Genomic DNA, 21,278 nt, shown 5'->3' with positions numbered 1-21,278 from the left:
CCCTGCCCCAGCTCCGTTGCCCTTCTCTGGCCACGCTCGAGTCATTCAATGGCCTTTTTGGGGTGAGGGGCCCAAAACTGAACACAGGAATCGAGGGGCGGCCTCACCAGTGCCGAGCCCAGGGCTCAGATCCCTTCCCTGTCCCTGCTGGCCATGCCAGTGCTGACACAAGTCAGGATGCCATTGGCCTTCTTGGCCCCCTGGGCACACTGCTGGCTCATTCTCAACCCCCCCAGGTCCCTCTCTGGCTGGCAGCTCTCCAGCCACTCCTCCCCAGGCCTGTAGCCCTGCTGGGGGTTGTTGTGGCCCAAGGGCAGCCCCCGGCATTTGCCCTCAGTGAAACTCCCCCAGCTGGGCTCAGCCCATGGCTCCAGCCTGTCCAGGTCTCTCTGCAGCCTCCCTACCCTGAGCAGATCAACACTCCCACCCAACTGGGTGTCATCTGAAACTGACTGAGGGGGCACTCGATCCCCTCGTCTGGATCATCAATAAAGATGTTAAACAGGAGTGGACCAAAAACCCAGCCCTGGGGGACACCACTCGTGACCGGCCGCCAACTGGATTTAACTCCGTTCACCACAACTCTTTGGGCCCGGCCATCCAAACACAGATGATTCTGTGATTCCTAAGTCTACTCCAAGATGTTTCAGATGAAACTGGACATTTTTAACCTAAACTTTTTGATCACATTAAAAGGTTCATCAGTCTTTTAGTGGGTCAAGTTCAGCAAAGGTGGCATTGCCCATAGTCAAGATAACAAAAACTAAACAAAATCAGAAGTCAGGATGGTGTAGTTTATCTTGCAGAAGCAGCAGGTTAACGTAACAAATTCTAGGAAGAGTGAATTTAGGAAGCTTTCAGAATTAAAAGTTACATTGTTCGTACTAAAAAGTGTCATTTAAAACAGTGTACATTTTCTGGTTGCATGGTTTGAGGGCAGGAAAAAAAAAAAAATAAAAATCAACCAACAGTTTGGAAACTATATTTTAGTGGAATTGAATAATTTGAGAACTTAGTTATTGCTAGTATGCTTGAGTTTATTTCATTATGGTAATACCATTTCACCTGGTACTTTTAATTAGGGCACTGCAACCACAAACTTAATGTCAAATGTAGCAATATCTAACAAAAGCTTTCACTCCAAACACTACTGTTGTCACTGCCATCCTCCCAAGAACATTGACATACATCACATACTTTTTTTACTAGTTGCTAGTCACCTCTCCTCTGTTACTTCATGCAGAATAAACACTGTCAAGGCAGCCTTTGTAAGAGAGAAGAAAGCTTCTCTCTGAGTAGCAGCTACATCTTTTCAACCCTCAACTCGTACATAGGGAAACGATAAAAAAAAATGATATTAACTTCTTTTAGTAATCTAGATTTTCAGACTTAAGACACTTAATAAGATCATGCTGAAAAGTAAGTCAAATGAGATTATCCATTGTTTCTTACCTAACCATTTGTAGAAGAAATAAAGTAAGACCAGCATGACACAACAGATGACAACAAACAAGATAACTGTTACAGGGGTAAAAGTAACATTTTCTTCCTTCTTCCGTCTTGTTTCTCTCTCTCCAGGACTTGCTATTGCTTTCAAATTCTCACTGTTTTAAGAAAATGATAAATACATTTACCTCAGATGAGAGATGATGAAAACATTTTACGATGACCTAAGCTGTTGGTTATAAAGCATTTAAACTGACAGCATTTCAGTCTAAAACTTCGTATCATTATTAGACTTAAAAATATAGGAAAATGGTATGCTTATTGTTTGAGTTTCTCTCCATTTTTTAGTGGAGACATATACTTCTAACCTAGCATAGATCACGAGAAAAAGATTCTTCACTGCCCTCCTCTCCAATTGTGTGGTGATTGCCAACTTTAAGGAGTATCCCCAATCAAAACCCTGATCCATGTGAGAAGTAGTCTGCTATCAAAGCTCTTAAACTCCTTTTCAGGATGCACGCACTCAACTCTACGAGCACACCACTTCCAACTACACAATTTCTTGGGCTAAGGGTAGTCAATCTGATAAATATGATAAATCAAAATCACGGGTATTACACACTGGTTTAAAACCTCAACTACAGACATTGTTTGCAAAACCCATTCATGTTAGAATGAAGCTAAGTACTAGTTCTTTTACCCTTACACCTCCTAATTAGAGAGTAAGTGAAAGAGAGGGGGTGTAATTGGGGATTTTCACTGGGAGTAAGATTTCTGTGCATACATACTCCATATTTATACCTCACCATGCAAAATAAGGAGACTTAAATTGCTGTGTTTGTTCTTTGAGCAGATAGCCCTACTACTCTTCACTACAGACGCTAGTGTGACTTGCCCATCAGATAGCATGTTCCTGACGAATCCCAGGACCTACCTACAAAATGCTGAATTCAGCACTGAAACAGCTACCTTCAAAAGAGAAAAACCCACAGGAGTAAGGCACTTTGTTAGATGAATCACCTTCTCAGAGGACATGCTTTGAATAAGCAGCTCTTAAAAAAAAAAAAAAAGCTCACCCTAGATTTATGAAAGTGCATTTAACAAGTTTAATGTAATTACATCTAGGTATTTTTCAATATGGGAGACAGCATCACACTCTGTTATTTTAGCATTCAGTGCAGCCACACCCTATAGCACTGCAGGGTAAAGAAGCATAATGAGATCCAACCTTTAAAAAAAAGAAACACACAGCCCCCTTTTACTTCTTTCATCTCTTTAAAGTCACTAGATTTGCATAACTAGTGGGAAAAAGGAAGCTGTTGTTATCACATACAATCCACTCCCTGTTGTTCTGCACTAGGCCACCACTGAGAATGGGATGCCCTAGGTAGCAATGCACACTGGCCTGTTCAGCGTATGCAGACATCCAAGAAATACTGCAGAATAATACCAGGCTCTGAAAGGCCAGTTATATCCAGCTTAATCCCAGACTAAAAACAGTTTGGTGCATCAAGCAGTCTTCACTACCCAAATCTGCACAGCCCTCAATCACAGTGTAGAAACCCTACTACCCCTTGCTTCCCTGTATTTGCCACATTCCACACTTCCACTCCCTTCCCTTCACTGCACAGGGACTGCTGCTGCCTCCTTGCCCCTGCCTAACCCTAGAGCTCCTGTCTCCCTGGCTCTGTTGCTCCACCAGATAAGGTGGAGCAGGTAAGCCTGGCCAGACTTTAACTGTCTGGAGCCACCCAGACACAACTGAACTGCACTCCCCAGTGCTCCTAGTGACAGAAGTGTGGTGCAGAGACATCCCAGAGGGTGCTGCACAGCCAGCTGGGATCAAGCAGTTGTACAGATCCCTGTCAATGCAGACACTACATACAACTACATATGTACCTCTTGCGTCACTGGATTTTAAAGGTGTTGTTAGAATACTTACTTCCTATCATGGATACTGGAGTATAGGGTACCCTAGTTATAGAGTATTGGGTAATTTGTCAAAATGTTAACTCATTCCTCTTCCCAAGAGCTGCATGATCCCTCAGGGACTTTTACAGTCAAGGTTCCTCAAAGACCTATGGTGATTTTTCAAAGGTTGCAGTGCTCAAGCATTTCATGGCAAAGCTGCTAATTGCACCTAGATCTTTTAATTTTTCAACTATCAGCCTAAGAGAACATAATTTCTCACTGATCGTAGTGACAGTTTTCGTAAAATTTATAGTTCACGTCATTTAAGCAGTTCCATTTAGTAAACTTACAGTTCTGCTACTCCACTCCAGTAGCCTCCTAGCGCCACTGTAAACACAGCAATTAGGAAGATGACAACCATACTGCAATCAAACACTGGCAAAGGTGGTGAATACAGAGTCACATTAACTTCACCTCCAAGCGTCTGAAAAATAACATACAAGTTTGTTCATAAGGACAACAAATTATATTGCTTATTTTCCAGCAAAATGCACATCAGGATTTCCTCCTCTTAACCTACACAATGCTGAGAGAGTATTCAATTTGCTGCACAAAACATCCCATATATTTGCCTTGGTCACTGTAAAGAAGCAATGTTTTCTATGGTACCTTTCAGGATGGTCAGGTTTAAAAACAACCATATTACTACTGCTGTGGAAACATACGGATACCACAAAATAAAAAGGTACATCTTTGCTTTCTTTCAACACTTCTCAGAAGTTGTGCCTCTAGCCCAAATGCTTTTCATCCCCCAAATACACCGAGTACCATCAAACTCACAGGTCCACTGAGATACAAGCAGAGGTCTGCCTCTAGCTCTTGAAACCACAAAACTCACAGTTGATACAGTCACAATGCTTCAGACAGGACACAGTAAAAACTCGAGGTGGCAGAAAGTTATTTACCAACAGCTTTACACAAACATGACTTGAGATTAATTCAAAAGAAAGCAATTTCACACCACTTAAAAAATTTAAGACCAAAGTAAAAAACCAATCATCCGCTGAAGGACACTGAAGAAGATGGGAGGGAATGCAAACACAACAGATACAGAATTGTACAAAAATCTTGAAAGCAAAACCAAGATGCTTCCATTTGACCGAAAGGTGAGACTTCAGAAACAAGGAAAGCATGGTAATTTGACAGGAAATGGAAGGTGGTAGGGAAAAAAGGTTTGTAGTCAAAGTAAGCCAATGCATCTAAAGGAATCCTGCAGTGAAAATATACTTCAGAAACGCAGCAGAAAAACAGATTTGTTAACAGCCTGCATGTGGGATAAAAGCAAAAGAGGAGATGAACGCACCAGGCAGGTTTGGCTACAGGGAGATCAAACTGGCAGTGGAGAAGGCGAAGCTGAGTAGTGTAGTGAAATACACTGGCCATATGTGAAGAAAGCTGATTCATTTCAGCATCTGAATTATCTAAATTACAGATATTAACCTTACTGCAGGCTAAAGAAGTCAGAATCATTCCTTTCCCTGAAGTTATGGAAGTTCAGAAAACAAGAAAGAAAATTAAATCCTAGTGAAATCCTGCAGTTCTACGAAGTGGAACATAACATTAGATAAAAGCAAAAAAAACCCTACTCAAATTACAGCGGCCTGTATGTAAAAAAAAATCCCCCAAAAAAACAAGTGAACCAAAACAGACACAAAAAAAGTGCCAGAAACACCCAAGAAACCTAAAGGCTTATACATTTTTCATATTCGATTCCAACATGTCTTGATCCAGTTTTCCCTTTAAGTTTCATAAATCTTATAAAAGTATAATGCACATCAGTATCTAGAGTGATTATTTCCTTTTGTTCTGGTCTTCACTAAAATCTTGCAAAGTCTCAGCTTCCACCACAGGGAGCACTAGAATCAAACACATGGCATCAGATAACTCCCCTGCAAAAGAGCTGTCCACTTAATAAAAGGTTTGTAACACTCTGCTATTGCTATCAAGACTCATACTATAGCTTACAGAGATTAAGTCTTCTAAGTAAAAGTAGAAAGAATGGTTATCCAAACTAGCTACCCTCAGACTGGTGCGGTCTCTCTCTTCTAAATAAAAGGAGAAAGCTGGAAGCCTTGAAAAGACTTAGAACAGAAATACAACTGTAGTAGGAAGAGTACAATGGCTGCCAGCTTCTAAGCAGCACATATCATTCAAAACAACAGCTGCCAGCGACATGACAGAAGGCTTTGGCAAAAACTACATCAGAACTAGGAAAGGATCACTTGTAGTGTAGGTTGTGATCCTCACTGCCTTTATGAGGGCAGTACATTATAAGAGAAAACCAAATTCTTTGATTCAACAGCAGTATGAGACGTACACTAGCAAAGTTACGTTGGTGAATTACTACAGCTCTACAGAAGGATTCCACATGACACCACCCCAAGCAGCACTAGGCGAGAAAGTGGTGCAGAAAAAGATTCAGAACAAATTAGGATCTAGCCTTACCCTAATTCCCTTTCCTGTTAGTAGGGCACACCTTAAAACCACTCATCTAAGCAAACAATGCTTGTCTTACTTGGGCGAACAAATTTGAAGACAGAGGACAACCCCAACCAAAACACAGTATTCATCAAGACCGAGGACAGTCACCACAAACCTTCAGTCGTGTCAATGCTCGGCAAGAACCAATCTTTAATGGGAACAGACAGTAAACAACCAAAATCCTACACATCTAAGCGTGGTTTCAGTTTGCATACTTACCTAAGACAACCTCCCACGGCAGCTCTGAAGATTAAGAGCAGAAATGGTGAAGTGAGCTTGCAAATTCAATCCAAGAAGCTAAGACTACGCAGGTTAGCACTAGCCTCTGCTATTCACAGAAAAACATGTGCAGTGCAACTCCTGCCTAGCAAAGCTATTTAACACTAAATAAAAAACAAACAAAACAAAACACAACAGAAAAAGCAACACCAAAAGATAGTTGTCTTTAAAACCCTCTGCAATATTCTGTATCCTAATATTACACATGAAGGAAAACAAATTCTAAATACTCCCAAAACAAAACTCCCCTGCTTATAAAGCGTAGGAGATTACCACAACTGCCACATTTTAATGACACACACTTGGTAACTCAGCAGCAGAAACTCAAACTATACCGCCCAACTGCTCTGTAACAGATGCTGTCATGCTATATAAAGAGCGTTTATCAACTGGCCAGGACAAAAAAAAACCCCTCACATCTTCCTCAAGGTCCAACCTAAGGTACTGCTTGCCTGCAGGATATCACGCCAGAAGATACAAGCTCAGCTGTTCTAGCTTCTGTGCTAAAAGAACAGCCCTCCTGGGCTGTAGCTCCTGACATACGTCGGACATCTGCAACTATATACAAGTCTACTGGAAGGCTGCTTATCTTGTTTAGCAGGAAGACTTCCAAGACTACTCTACCTCCACTTAGGCATTATGCTTCCCATTCTTAAAGTTCTAATTAATCATTCCTCAAATTAACCCGAATTAGGAAGACTAGCACTTCCACGACTTAATAGCCATCCTCTTCTGTGAAACTGAAAGCAGTATCTACGCACATTCAAATCAGGTAGACATCCATATCTGACCTAAAATTATTTTGTGGTTTGTATAAACCTAGGTTATTGAACAAATAATATGCTGAAGTTATATTACTTACCAGCTGCATATCTACTATGTCATTATATCTTATAAGAGCAACTGGAAGAGTCACATCTTCAAAATCAGTCTTGTTATCTGAAAGAGTAGGCTAAAAGAGAAAGTGTCAGTGATAAGTATGTTGAGTCTATTTCTAAAGCAGGTTAGATCCCTAAAAGCCCATTATCTTTTAAGTGTCAGTGTATTTGTAGGGGAGGAAAAAGAAAAAGAAACAACAAACCAAAGCAGCGCTCATTCATCACCTTTTACAAAAGGTTAATGAAGACACATGTACTTAAATCAAAACAGGTGATACTACCAACACACCTGGAATCACAAAGTTCTTGTGCTTTTATAGTACTACAATGGATAATCAAAACTCATTTTTATTCTCTATGCTTTTAAAACAAGATTAACTTTTCATTATAATCACACAAATTAATAAATTGGAAACATTTGTACACACATTGTAGCTGTAATAGAGAAAAAAAGCAGATATATCTGTAAAGATACCTCAAAAGGTCTTTTTTTATTTTGAATTTTGGATTACATTTTCCTAGCTTATCTTTGTCATATGTATCTAAAACAATATTGCCTAAGATTACAGGGAGTTCAGAGAAGACTAAAAATGGGGAATGATTAAGACAAGCGTTTGCATTCAGAAACATGATTAAAGATACAAGGAATAGATTAAAAATACAATTCAGCTGTAGATATTTTTAGAGGATAAAGTGTGGCACAGAGCTAACTCGGGATGACCCTCTCAGTCTCAGCAACAGCAGTAGCACCAGCACAACACTCTGTGGGGAATCATGCTGGAATTCCACACATTGCCAGGGTCCTCTGCTTTTGGGGTTTCTTCTCACCCTGCATAACACCGAACAGATAAGACACTATTTCACTACAGAAGAAAACTCTATTTTGTAACTTACCAGCCTAGATTTACTGGCAATCAACAGCATTTTAGCACCCAAACTTTGTGCCATTCTTGCTTTCTCCAAATAAGTGCAGTTTCCTCCCATCACTACAACAGCTTTGTCCTTCATTAAGCCAGAAGGAACTTCAGAAGAACTGCAGAGTACCGTAGCAGTCAGGTTTTCCAGAGTCCTGAAAGTCTGCAGACAGAAGAGGGGAAAAAGGAACGTGATGAAACTAGGAAGTTGCATATAGCAAACTAATCTAGAACACTGCGTTACTGTGTGCCCTAATTTGAGGTTTGCCAGAAAGAGGTGTAACAGAAAGGAATTAATAATTCAGGAATATAAAATCAGAGCAGCAGTTTCTGCAGCCTGCAATACTGAGAGACATTTGAGCAGTGTATAGATGAAATTATCTGTTTCTAAACGCAATTTCACAGTTATTGCTGTAATTTAAACATAAGAAACTTGTTATACAGGAAAAAAAAAAAATAAATCACTGCTTGTAGTGCTGGGGAATCCAGTGCACAGCCTGTGATATTTCCAGGCTTTAAATTCAAAAAGATGATCCAACGGATACAACATAACCAGAGTTCTGAAGTATAACACTAGTTCAAAAACAACTGGCAAGCCTGATAACGTATTACTTACTGCAAAAGAATTAAAATAAATCTACCCTTATTTCATGACCCAAAAAGGTAAATATTCAATGTACTATCTATTTAATTCAAAATTTTGAAGACCATTCATAGCTGACCCGAATTCATATTGCATTCTAGTTTTCTTAGGGACTACGATTATAAACTACTTACAGCATTGTCCAGGCTCTTTGGAAGAGATATCCAACTAGAATTGTAAATGATGCAGTAATCCTTTGTTACTGGAGGCATACCACTACCAGAAGCATGCAGGATCCCCTCATCTGCCGTCACCTGCAATAAACCAGGGTGTTCTGAATTAAACGATGGATGTTCAGAGTATCAGTATACAGACATTCTTCTAAAAATCTGTTAGGAACAAAATAAGCGGTTAGGAGAAGAGGAATATATTCAAATTATTATTTTATATAATGATTGATTCCATTAGAGATGGATGGAAAACTAGTAACAATCTAGTCACCGTATAATGCTGCTTATCCTCATTTCAAATACAATGGATTTGTCACATGTACAGTTCACCTCACCAAACAGAATAGCACTGAGAAACCCAGACAAATTATTTCAGATTCTGTATTCTGTACTTTCCAAAAAGAGTAAAATTTTACATAGAAAGAAATTTTAAAAGTACAGAAAAGTGGATTAAAGCCTTTCTCCCCTTGCAGACTCCAGAATTTCCCCTGCTAATAAAGGTATTATATGGCAATTCCTAGAGATCTTGAGGTGCTGGAGCGAGTGCAGAGGAGTGCAATGAAGCTGGTGAAGGGCCTGGAGGAGAAATCCTATGAGGAGAGACTGAAGGAGCTGGGAGTGTTTATTTTCAGGAAGAGAAGGCTGAGGGGAGACCTCATCACTCTGTACAGCTCCCTGAAAGGACACTGTAGAGAGGTTGGTGCTGGTCTCACAGGTAATCAGCGACAGAACAAGAGGGAATGGCTTTAAACTGCAACAGGGGAGGTTCAGACTGGACATTACAAAAAAAATTTTTCAGAGAAAGAGTGGTCAGAGAGTGGAACAGGCTGCCCAGGGAGTGGGGGGGGAGTCCCCATCCCTGGGTGTGTTTAAGGGCCGTTTGGATGAGCTGTGGGGGGATGTGGGGTAGGGGAGAACTTTGTAGAGTCGGGCTGAGGGTTGGACTTGATAATCCCAAGGGTCTTTTCCAACCTGAATGATTCTGTGATATTTTTTACAAAATAATTGTAAACACAAAGAGATCACCCAGCGTACTTTAGGAGTATTTGTGTAATTAAGAATTACTGGTGTCTCAAGATTATTCTGAGTCCCTCACATAATATGATTTCTGTTATTGACTACACATACAAATTTTAAAACTTCTGATAATTTTAGGTATAGATACTTCTCCCCAAGCATTAATATACTAGTAAAGGTCAGGCACCTAAATGGACAAATTAACAGACTAAGGATGAGATGTAGCTACAGCTGCAAATTAGTGAAAACAAATAAGCATCATTTGTATCTCAAAAAGCATCACCTTAAGAAAACTGACAGATGATCTCATTTCAACTGTTTTTCTTGAGAGAAACTGACCTCAATATCAGGAAATATCAACAGATTTTTTTTTTAAAAATTAAGTCCTATTGTAAAGTCCAGGTTTGTCTGAAAGAACATTGAGATACTAAGCTAGAAATAGATATTGGTAAGGGGACAAAGCCCAAATATTTGTCAGATACACAATGATAATCATTAACAGTGCTATCTATACAGGCATTTCTCCTCAGACTGGTGTATCAGTATTCTGTGGCAAGTGAGAACTAGAGAGAAAAGAAAAGCATGTGACGATATTGTTTCAGAGGTTTATGTCTGCCTGGTTTGAATAGCAAAAAACCTTCTTCAGAGGAATCCATTATATTGGCCATAGCGAATGAACATCTGCTGGGAGAACTGTGTCAAAGGGCCCGAGCACATTAACTGTTTAACATGTAACTGTTCTTCAGCTGTCAGCTAAATTAAGTTGTTCCATGATTTATGAACAGCACAAAAATTATCAAGCTTCCCTCTTAAGTGCAGCCACCTAAAAGTACAAACTAATGGCAAATTAAAAGCAATAAAGACTGCCAGCAGGTGTAAACCCCATCCATTAAAAGCTCTTTCTACTTCACAAAGTAGAATACTAAGTGTTTTCTGGGTTCCAGGAAATCAAGTGTTAATGCTACACAAGCTTAAGCCTACCTAGGAGTGATTACTTGCTTATTTGACACAGGTTTTGCTGGCCAGCTTCCCTTCTCAGGTGATGAATCAGGAAACACAATTCTTGCTTACGAGGTGGGGCGGAGGGAGGACCAGAGCTTTACCCGCATATATTCATTACTGAGCTCTAAAGCCAGCATTTAGAAGTTCAAAATCCAAAGAAACACTACATGCTACACCTCACTTGCAACAGGATTTCAGTGGGGATGTTCCATCTTTATTATTTTCTAATTGCTTCAGTACCTTACTTTCACAGCAGACAAGGGCTACTGGTTTGGGTACGTGGCCTTGCAGTCAGTTGTGCTGCTGAACAGTACAAAACAAATCTTACACTCAGCATACATGCAAAGTAAAAATCTGTTACTGAGCATATTTTTAATCTTGTTCCTTAAGTAGAAGACTAAGAGCGTGTCCACAAAACTGCTCCTGAAAAGATTAACCTGCTTCCACAGGCTGATTTACTCCAGCATAAAAACATTCCCATGAGGAGCAGAGCTGTGACAGCTGTCCTTACCTAAAGGGGTATCATCATCTTTCACTTCAGGTTCTCACAATTCCCAACCTCACTTTCAATTCTTCACCTTCAAGCAAATTTATTCTTATTTTTGACAAGTGCTTCCCTCTTCATATTTCCTTCCTTTACCACCTTTAAACTTTTCTTGTGTAATTCCTTATCTTTCTAGAGGAATCACATACTGTCTCTTAATCTTAATTTTTCCTAACATGTCTCTGTCACTGCAGGGATATAAACTTAGGCCAACTGTTGAGCTTTGGAGTACACTGGTAACCCCACCACGTAGAATACCAGAGGTTACATGAACCAGCGGACACTGAGACCAAACCAAGCCTATATTTACAATATCCATCACAGTTAGTGACTAGGCAAGATGTGCAAGAAACTCAAAGGTACAGAACAGGGAGAAGGAGAAGGTGTTTCGTATGTAGCAAGTAACAGCATTAACCTCACAGAAATGTAAAAAGGTAAGAAAAAACTAGCCGTGAACAGAACAAGCATCGCTTCACAGTTCTGCCAGCAGCCCTGTGACACACAAACTGTCCCTCCTTCCCTCCCTCCGGGCACGCTCGGGGAGCAGCAGTGGTCCTGCCATGCTGACAGTCTCAGGACACTGTTCTCGAGGCTGACTGACCCGGTGTAAAGCTCACCGCTGCTACAACTGCGTTTGCAGAGCAAAGGAAGAGGCAGGACGCAGAGCCTGGAGTCTCACACGAGGGCAGGAGAAGCCCCTTCCCTTGTCAGCAGCAGCAAACCACTGGGTTAAGGAAAAAACCCACCCTTTAGAAAACCCCAACACAACCCAGAGAGGTGCGCTTCGTCGAGAGACACAAGCGACTTCACCCGAAGGCGTTCCAACACATTACCAAACCGTGCCGTGCACAGGCTCTTGAGCATATCCAGTGGTGACTTTCTACACAGGAACGTATTTCTACATCCTGCCTTACCAAAACAAGATGAAAAAAAAAATAATGCTGAAAACAAGCGAGCAAACAAACCAACCCCAACAGCAAAACAACTCAGTGGAGCACCGATTTAATGCAGATACACGCTTCGTACTCTTTAAGTGGATTACGGAGCTTTCTGGTTTCCCCATTTCACCACATGGCGAAGCAGAAAGGGACCTACCACATTCCCATAGCGATACACACCCGTGTGCAGCCAGAGCCTGCGAAGATGTCCCAGAGAGGAACCAGAACAGCACGGGATGGCCAAGCCAAAAGCCAGGGCACATACACACACCACGAGGCTCCCCAGCACCCTCACTGAAACACCCCCGAACGCCGCCAGCGTTTCTCTACACAGGCACCGGAGAGGTGTTACACTGACCCCGGGCACAAGGGAGAGGGCAGGGGCTCGGGGGAGTTGGGGGGAGCCGAGGGGCCTTGCCCGGGAGTCCCCAAACCACCCCGGGACACAGCCGGGAGCCAAACGGCCGCCGAGGCGCCGGGGGCGGGGGCGCACACACACACACCAGCCCGGCCGGAGGAGACGGGAGCTACCCGGGCCGTGCCCGCGGCCCGGCGGGGAACGGCCCCAGGGGGGTAAGGCGGACAGAGGAAGCCCCTCGGCCGGCCGAGGAGGGGGCAGCGACGGGCGGCCCGGCCGGTCTCGCCGCCCCCCCCCGCACTCGCCCGGGCGGCGCGGCCCAGGCCGGCCCCGGGGCCTCCCGCGGCGAGGGCAGCGCAGCCCCTTACCGGCGGGAGCAGCAGCGCCCACAGCGCGGCCCACAGCAGCCCGGCGGCCCTCATCGTCCTCAGCCGCCGCCGCCTGCTCGGGGAAGGGCCTCGCCTGGGCTCGGGCTCCCCACGCCCGCCGCGGAGCCTTTCACCGCCGCCGGCTCCCGGAGCGGCGCCACTTCCTCTTCCGTCCGGCGGGGGCGGCTGCTCCGGAGCCTGCGGGCACACGGACGCCCCTTTCGCCTCCGCCGCGGGGACGCCCGGTCCCGGGGGGGGTTCCCGGGCGGGCACGCGTGTCCGGGCTGAGGCCGGGGCTGCCCCTCGCCGCCCGCCTGCCCCCGCGTGTTTCTGGTTTTTCGGTGCGGGTTCCTGGGGGGTGTCAGCCTGTCGGGCTTTAGATACTTAATGCTACCCCGAACTCTTCACAGCCGCTACAGATCAAAGGAAGCCGTCGGGTTTGCTCCGCGGCTCCCGAGACAAAGAAACCTGAGTGTTCGACCTCGCTCCATCTTTCTGGGTGGTCAGGCAGGGACACAAAGCCACGGGAGAGGTACGGCGAGGGTAGCGGGACATCTTCAGCGAGAGCAACAAGAACAGCAAAACCTGACCTGTAACAAAAGGCTGGGGGAGTTGCATTGTTTGTGCTATTAGAAAAAAAAAAAAAATCAGAAACGTGTTCCAGGCTTTGAAAGCATTAAATGGACTGTGATGCACCAGATGTAAGAGCCAGCAATGACTTGCAGGAAGGAGGGAGACTGAAACAGCTCCGTGATTTACCCGCTGAGGAAGTTGTGCAACATCTTTCGCTGGAGGTTTTCAAGCACTGGTTGGGCTGAACCCTCCTCCTACCCCGCGGGGCCAGCGCGAAGGGAAGTGGAAGAGGCGAAGATGAGAGGGGTTGCTGGAGGAAGGGGATGTGGCCATGAGGCGTGGGGGAGAAGGGAGAGGGTGAGCTGCAGTCCAGCATTAGTAAATCAAAGCCCTAAGTGGGCGATCCGCTTGCTTGAGTTGCTCACAAACTAAGTTGTTATTAGTTATTACTGATGAGGAAGGAGCTTGCTGCACGCAGGATTTTCCCTCTCTGCGAATTTAAGGATAAAGCCATGTAAAATATCTACAGGGAACATTCTCCACTGCATTATGGCAAATTTTCAATGAGCTGTTCTGTTGCTGTAAAAATCTGAATAACATTTACATACCTGTAAATAAGTAGTGTTTTAATCAATAGATATTTTGATGATAACAAGCTTTTTTTTTTTTCCCAGTGACAATCTCCAGTCCATCTTTATATCAGCAACAGGTTTACACATCTTGCAGATTTGCTAGGCTGCAAAAGTGTGCCTAACAATTTAATGTGCTTAAGTAGTGAAAGATAAAGCACACCACGGTAGTTTAAAAAAAAAAAAAAAGGGGGGGGCTAGTACATTGTCCATCTGTGTGTTTCTATTTTCGTGCTGTTGTCAGAGTAACCATGACACTTTACACCAACTACTATCTCTTCTGAATCTAACAAGATCAGGATGACAGATAAATACACATGGCTTCAATAAATCTATCAGTCCTCTGATACGTAAAGAGCTAGGGGTATGTATGTGACAGTGTATTTTGAGCATGGAAGAAGCATTTCATTTGAATTGTAAGTGTGTAGCTGCTCACAGGATCAAATTCCATGGTTTGTCCTGCCCTACCCAATAATAATCCCTCTCCTTGCCTTCCCCAGGAAAGCACAGCAGTTTTTATTCTGTCTGCAGCTGAAAAAAAATGAGCCAAGCAGAACTGCTGGAGTACAATTTCCTTTAAATAAAGGAAATTGCTCTCCCCAAAAAGTGTATGTTCGGTTTGATCTCCCCTGCCTCGATGCGTGTTTAAAGGTACTGTGTAAACATCTGTTACATTAAACGCATTCCCTGCAGTCCAGCAGGACTGTGCAGGTTAGGAATACCTAATGTTAGCTCAGAACATGGGCAGCTCACATTCAGGACATCAATAATTCTTAGGTAATCTTTATCGGCGATTGAAGTAGTCCCTAATTTTTACCATTAGCTTTAATGTGTAACCAAAACTAAAACCAGATGATCTAGTCTCAAATTTCAACACTATGAAAAAAAAGAGATTTTATTCATATATTTCTATTTCCAATCCCAGGCAGAAGAAAGATAGGTTATAAAGACATTCAGAGCCTGAAGAATGACTTTAAAAGATCCTCCTTTTTTCTTTTTTTTTTTTTCAGTTTTAAACCTGAATTTCCTTATTTGCAATGTACAGTCTCTACCTATAATCAGTATAAGATACTACAAATCTACACCAAGAATTGCATCCTTTCTATGCCACCATAATTATTTCCATCAGAGAAAAGAAGAGCGACAACACCCTCAGAAACATCCCTTTCCCAACCAAAATGTCAACATGAAATTAAATCTGTAACTCAGCTCAAGCATTCCTAAAGCGTGAAGGAACAGAGATGTTTAATGGAGGCTGTGAGCACATTAGTTAGAAAATGGAAACTGAAGCTAAATAACCATCAGCACAAAAAATAAACTGCTTGAAAAATACTATAGACATATTGAAATCCTTTTCAAAGGGATAACGAAATTATCCTTTACTTCCCCCTGCCTGTTTTCCACCACATACACACACTTCTAAACACTATTGATTGGACTTAAAAGGAAAGACAGCCAAAACATCTGCCATTCCAAGGCTGTTCTCCTGAATCTCCCATTGTATTAAATGCTACTTTATGTTTTCTTCATATTTATCAGTGTGAGAGATGACTTGTAACTCCCTAAAAACAGGGCCCGAGAGAAACAGGCCTGTGAGAAGAAACAGCTTGAGAGAGATAAGGGATTGGGGGGAGCAGAGGCCCTTCGAGCTGAGGAATGTCTCAAACACTCGCAAGTTGCAAAACTATAGTGACAGCGTGGACCGTGAGGAGTTTGGGGCTGATAAGGCTGCTCAGACAGCACGGGATGCAGCTGGCGGAGGGAGCTCTGTGAAGGCAGGAGGGTTCTGCTCTGGGGCATCTCGTAAAGTGTCAGGGGCCATCTGTCCAGTGAATGACCTTTGCCTCATGATCCACAAAATGCATATTAAAGTTGACACCTCTGAATATGCTAATAAAGACTAACAAGATCATGCTAATTCCATCATCCCGTGAAGCACCTTACCCCTCCCCATACATGGGATATGTAGGTCATGTATGATATGTAGGTCAACGTAGGGGACAGACCCAAGAAAAGTGTGTATAAATTGAGGGGGTGCAAGGAGTGAAATGGGGACAGAAAAAAAGCAGACATGAAGAAGTGAAGAAGACAGATGCATCCCTGACAAACCCAGACTGGTGATCTCTATTTCTCTATTCTATCTCCCTCCTTTTCTTTTTCCCCTTTTCTCTGATTACCATTAAGGAATGCAAGGCATACTGTATTGCTTGCCATAACTCATTCTATCCTTAGCCAGTTATCACATATCCAGTTAGTATGCTGTGGGAAGTTAAAAAGTGTCTGTACTTTGAGACTTGTCTCACTGTTGTCCACTCCGTTGGGGATTTACGAATCTAAGTCACTGGCCTCCCTCACCTGAGAAGGATGTGACAACCAGCCTCTCAGCTTTTGAGTAAACTTATCCCAATCTGCATTTTTCGGTTCCTTTCCCTATATCTCCTCATGCAATTAAGTTTGTTCTTCCATTAGCTTAAGTTTGAATTACTGTCTCATCCTGTTAATTTTGCATAAAATAGCATAAACAGAAAATAGTCGCCTTGTTAGGTAGGCAGGTTTGGAAGGGTGGCTATCAGCATTAGGTATTTAAGAGAAAACATTGCATAATTTTTAAATGACTAAGATGGTAAAAGGGTAAAACAGACTGCTCACTAACCAGCTATGTCATGCAAAAATCAGTAAAGAGGGGATTTTGGGTTAATTAATCAATACACAAGCTTTAAAGGCATGAAGGAATTTTTAATATATTGTATTAATTTCTAAGAACTGAGAACACTGACCCAAATACTGAATGTAAAGATATTTTTAAGAAATGTAGTGGGCAGTAGAGTAATAGGGCAGAATAAAGCAGGTGATAAGGAAAAGGAAGTGGTTTAACAAAGAAAATTTTACCCTGTCCTACAAACTCTTTAAGTGCTTCATATTTTCACAGCTTTTTGGCTGGAGCCTGAAACAAGACAGCAAGATAATGCTGTGAAACCTCTTGATTAGTGACACAGGGAACACTGTTACTGAAACCTGCCCTCTCTGTGAGACATACACACATGGCAAAGATGAGGACATGTGCAACAGCCTCATGGGACCTCTTATCTCCTGGCAAGGAAACGATCCAAAACATAGAAAGGATGGTATTTAAGAATTATTTATTAGTATTGACAAACATCTAGCAGCTTTTCCCCATGTACTAACAGTCTTACCTGAACACCAGTAAATATCAATCTATGCAAGCTAGAGATACCCTAATTCACTGGATATTATGCAGTGGAGAGGAAAAACAATTCAAATGCATTTTCAAAGGTGATGTTTAAAGTAGTTGAAAGAAACTAGTGAAAGCCTTCCTCATTATACAGCAAGGTCACATTAGCATGCATTAATGAAGGACTGTAAACCTTACTTTTGAATTATATTTTCAAGCTTGTATCATACCCTTAAAGGTATCGAGTCAGGTTTTAATATTTCCTGGTGGTAGAGACAGCAAAAGTACATGTGGGTAACAGCATTTAGAAGCATATTACTTTCACCATTAATATGCAGCTTCAGCTCATGTTGAGACTGGACTTTCAAACTTACATATATTAGATCAATTTTTAACCATTGATTTCTGTCTAGAATAAGTGCTGCTGGTTTGCCTCATCTACAGATCCTTAATTTCAGACAGCTCACTGTAAAGAGATTAATTAATAGTTATCAGTGTAGTCTTCATTCACCTTTAGACTCAGCTCAGGTAAGTTATGTAAAATGTACATGTTTTTCTTAAGCACCAGCAAGATCAGATGCATGTAAATACGCTATTTTATGTATATATATATATAAAAGAAATGCTGTAACCAAACACTTTTTCTAGCTCTTTGATGAAGAATCTCAAATTAGTTAGTCATTCACTTGTACAGGACAATGACAACTTTAAAAGCACACCAAATTCTCTCTCAGTAGTTTAAATGTAGATTTTTAAGTCCATTTTTTAAGCTTCCAGTAAGCCAGAGCAATCATACTAATTTCAGTTTAAAAGAATGGGTTATTTCCTTCCACATTGCTTAAGATGAAGGTCTAAATATATACATATATATTAAAACAGTAAAAGACATCATTCAACTTTTTTTTTTTCCCCCTGAATTAGGGTGGGCCCTTAGTAATAACAACTTTGATTTCATTCAGTTCAGATTTATATGCAAGTATCAGAGGCAATTTAAAATTTCTTAGCATATTCTTCCCATTCACATTGCTTCAATAACAACAACAAAAAAATTAAAAGTAAAGTAGTTTCAATACAGCTTTGTGACCTTCATGACTAACTCACTGTAGAGGTCTCAACAGACACCTCAGAGTTGTTGTTCTTGTCCATCTGTTACTACTCTCTTCTAAACAGGATTATAACTAAGTTAAGAGAAGTTCCTCCCATTTGAACTATGTTTTTGGGTAACATTTTAGGGTTTTGGTCATCCTAATGGGATGCACAGGAACAAGATGTATGGAACAAGCGACAACGACAAGGTGTTCAGTAGTCACACTGCAAGGCTTGATAAGCCAGTTGGTGCTGGGTTTAGGTGATGCAGAGGCCAAAGTATACCATGCCTTGCGTGCCCTTGTACACCCTGCTCTCCCTGAAAGGACATGGTTTTTTATTATAATGTGAGTTTGTTCATTTATAAGTTCCCAGGTGAAGACAGCAGTCCTAGCTCAGTATCAAGCACCTCAAGCTGGGAGCTTTTTTCACACAAGAACACATACTAGTAGCATCCCTGTCTACTCCTATTTGCTTTCATGTTTCCTTTGTCTACATACCATGGAGAGAAAGGGTAAGGGAAATCTGGTGTAGCCATGGCGACCTCCTCACATGTCAGCCTGCAGAGAGTCCAGGAGAACATTACTCAGACCTCCTCAGGCACAAGAAATTCTTCATGACCTTTCAGCTCCAACCTGTCCATACTCTCCCAACACCTGCGAGTATCAGATGTAGGTCATTCCCCTGAAGATTTGGCAGCATGGTGGACTGAAGGCAAATACCTTTTTACTACTGCTATTTTGTATTAACTCTTAAGTTTTATTAGTTTTGTGTTTCATAGAGGTAGCGTTGAGTGCAGTAGGCTTCAACATTTAGAACATCTGCAACCTCGCATTCATCAGAAAAAAAAAAAAAAGCACTATCTCATCTTCCTGACATGTATGTGCCATTGGTCTGCAACTGCTGAAACCAAAGTTAGCTGTCTAGGTGGCTCCATACTTTCCAAAAACAGCTTTGTAAGCCAGTGCAGGAAGAGTATGCTACCATCCATTAGTTACATTGGCAATCTATGTCTCAAAGTCCCAGCTTAGTCATGCATTTAAGTGCCCATTTGCCTCCATATACCAATTATGCACTCATTATGAGTATTTTCCAACTGGTATCAACAAAGCTGTCCTGTGCGTTGCAGATAACAAACATTAACACACACATGTTCTGCTCCCTGCTTGTTCCTTGTAAACATGTACCACATTGCCTCTCCACAGCTTCTAAACCTGCCTCACTTGCATATCTCATTTTTCTGTGGCTCCCGATCGACCCGTTAGCCTCTCTGACCACCTTCCCACAAGTATGAAGGATTAAGCAATAACAAGGAAACTTTCTGCTTTTACATAGCAAAGTACAAAACTGACTCACTGGTGCATGTGGTGATAAGTTTAAGTAACTCCACAGCTTAAGGCTCTGCTGAGGAAAGAACTGTCCAACAGGCCAGTTCCTAGAGACAACTGTTCTGCACAGGACTAGGAAACCTTTTACATATGCACTGTAACCACATGAATATCGACGGGAAAAACTACCCACGTAAGTAACTTGGGCCTTGTGTGACAGACAAATTACTGTGTATGAAGAAAGGGCAGTTGGTCTGCCAGAAGGCCAAGCACCAACCACTTAGAGCATCTCCCTAGGCACACAGGGACGTTACTGCAGAGGCAAGCATCTAAAATGTTGGATTTCAAGCATTAACTGCTACTTTGGGCCTAAACTCTGTTGATCCAGCCCCTGTAGACAGAAAAGTACATTAGCAAGAGTGGTACTACAATTGCAATGAGTTAAAAATGCAAGTCTTCACTTTTTAAAAATAAATAAGGAAGATTTAATCCAAGCAGGTTTTTGTTTTTGTTTTGTTTTTTTTTTTTTTTAGAAAAACACTCTATTTATGGTTAGTCTTTGTTTTCTGCCCCAAAGCCAATCTGCAGTCTAATGAACCAGAAAAATTTTTATTTCAGGACTCCACACCTTTGAGACTAATCCTTAGTGTGTGATTTACCCAACTTACAGATTTTAGAATTGCAAGTCTACCTTTAGGAGCCATAAACTAGAAGCATAACCTAGTATATCAGAGTACTGCAAGTACTCCTTTTAACCAGTCCCACTGAAGAGTTTGTTCTCCTGAGAAGATACAAATTCTAGGAAGGAAGATCTAGCTTCTACCCCCTATTCCATGACTGCCTAACTTTACCTCAATGGTTTCACAGCACACTGCTTTAAACAACTGCATTTCTGCAGCATTATGAGATAGTCAGTAAAGCCTAGCAGGGACATCAAGGGATAGGACAGACAGTATTTAAAGTAACAGTTACTCCTCCACACCCCTGCCTTTTTTTTTTTTTTGGATGCAAACATGAAGTACTATGACTCTGCTGGTCTAGGCATAAAAGGCTCGATCCTGCTCAGCTTCCAAGTTATTTTACTTCCGACTACAAAAAGAAACCATAAAATGCCATCAAGTCAGAACAGTAATGTTTCATTGCCACACTGCATTGATATAAGGTCTTCACAGCCTACAACACAGATTAAAAAGCTTGATCCTTTGGTCTTACTTGCTGTATTTTATTCTAGTCGAGCTCAAAATAATATCCAACCAACCAACCACCCCACCCACCCCACAGTGCAGTAGCTTGCACAGAGCAGACAGAAAAGACTGGATGTAAAATTGTGCTCTCTAGTGGAGAAATTCGATTTTGTGTAATAAAAGTTCAGGCCATGCTGATCCATCCACTTGACCAACAGGTTTTCAGTGCAGAGAAAATATCAAGATTTTCCACAATACGAAAAGAATGCACGTGCC

General features: G+C 41.9%; 1 protein-coding gene across 4 annotated transcripts in view; it reads right to left on the bottom strand.

The window, feature by feature from the left end:
- The window catches only part of SPPL2A (signal peptide peptidase like 2A), a 30,249-nt gene extending 16,667 nt beyond the window's left edge, over nt 1-13,582 (bottom strand). For all 4 annotated transcript variants that reach the window (XM_074917313.1, XM_074917311.1, XM_074917315.1 and 1 more), the window contains exons 1-6: nt 13,010-13,582; nt 8,747-8,866; nt 7,950-8,132; nt 7,040-7,129; nt 3,708-3,841; nt 1,453-1,604 (exon numbers count right to left, since the gene is read on the bottom strand). In XM_074917313.1, the coding sequence (XP_074773414.1) occupies nt 1,453-1,604; nt 3,708-3,841; nt 7,040-7,129; nt 7,950-8,132; nt 8,747-8,866; nt 13,010-13,063 (733 nt within the window). In that variant the 5' untranslated portion in view covers nt 13,064-13,582. The remainder of the gene's footprint in view (nt 1-1,452; nt 1,605-3,707; nt 3,842-7,039; nt 7,130-7,949; nt 8,133-8,746; nt 8,867-13,009) is intronic.
- Between the last annotated feature and the right edge of the window lie 7,696 nt (nt 13,583-21,278).

This window comes from Athene noctua, chromosome 13 (assembly GCF_965140245.1).
Source record: "Athene noctua chromosome 13, bAthNoc1.hap1.1, whole genome shotgun sequence".
Taxonomy (NCBI): domain Eukaryota; kingdom Metazoa; phylum Chordata; class Aves; order Strigiformes; family Strigidae; genus Athene; species Athene noctua.
Note: the sequence above shows the minus strand (reverse complement) of the source record. Positions and strands in the feature narration are given on the sequence as shown.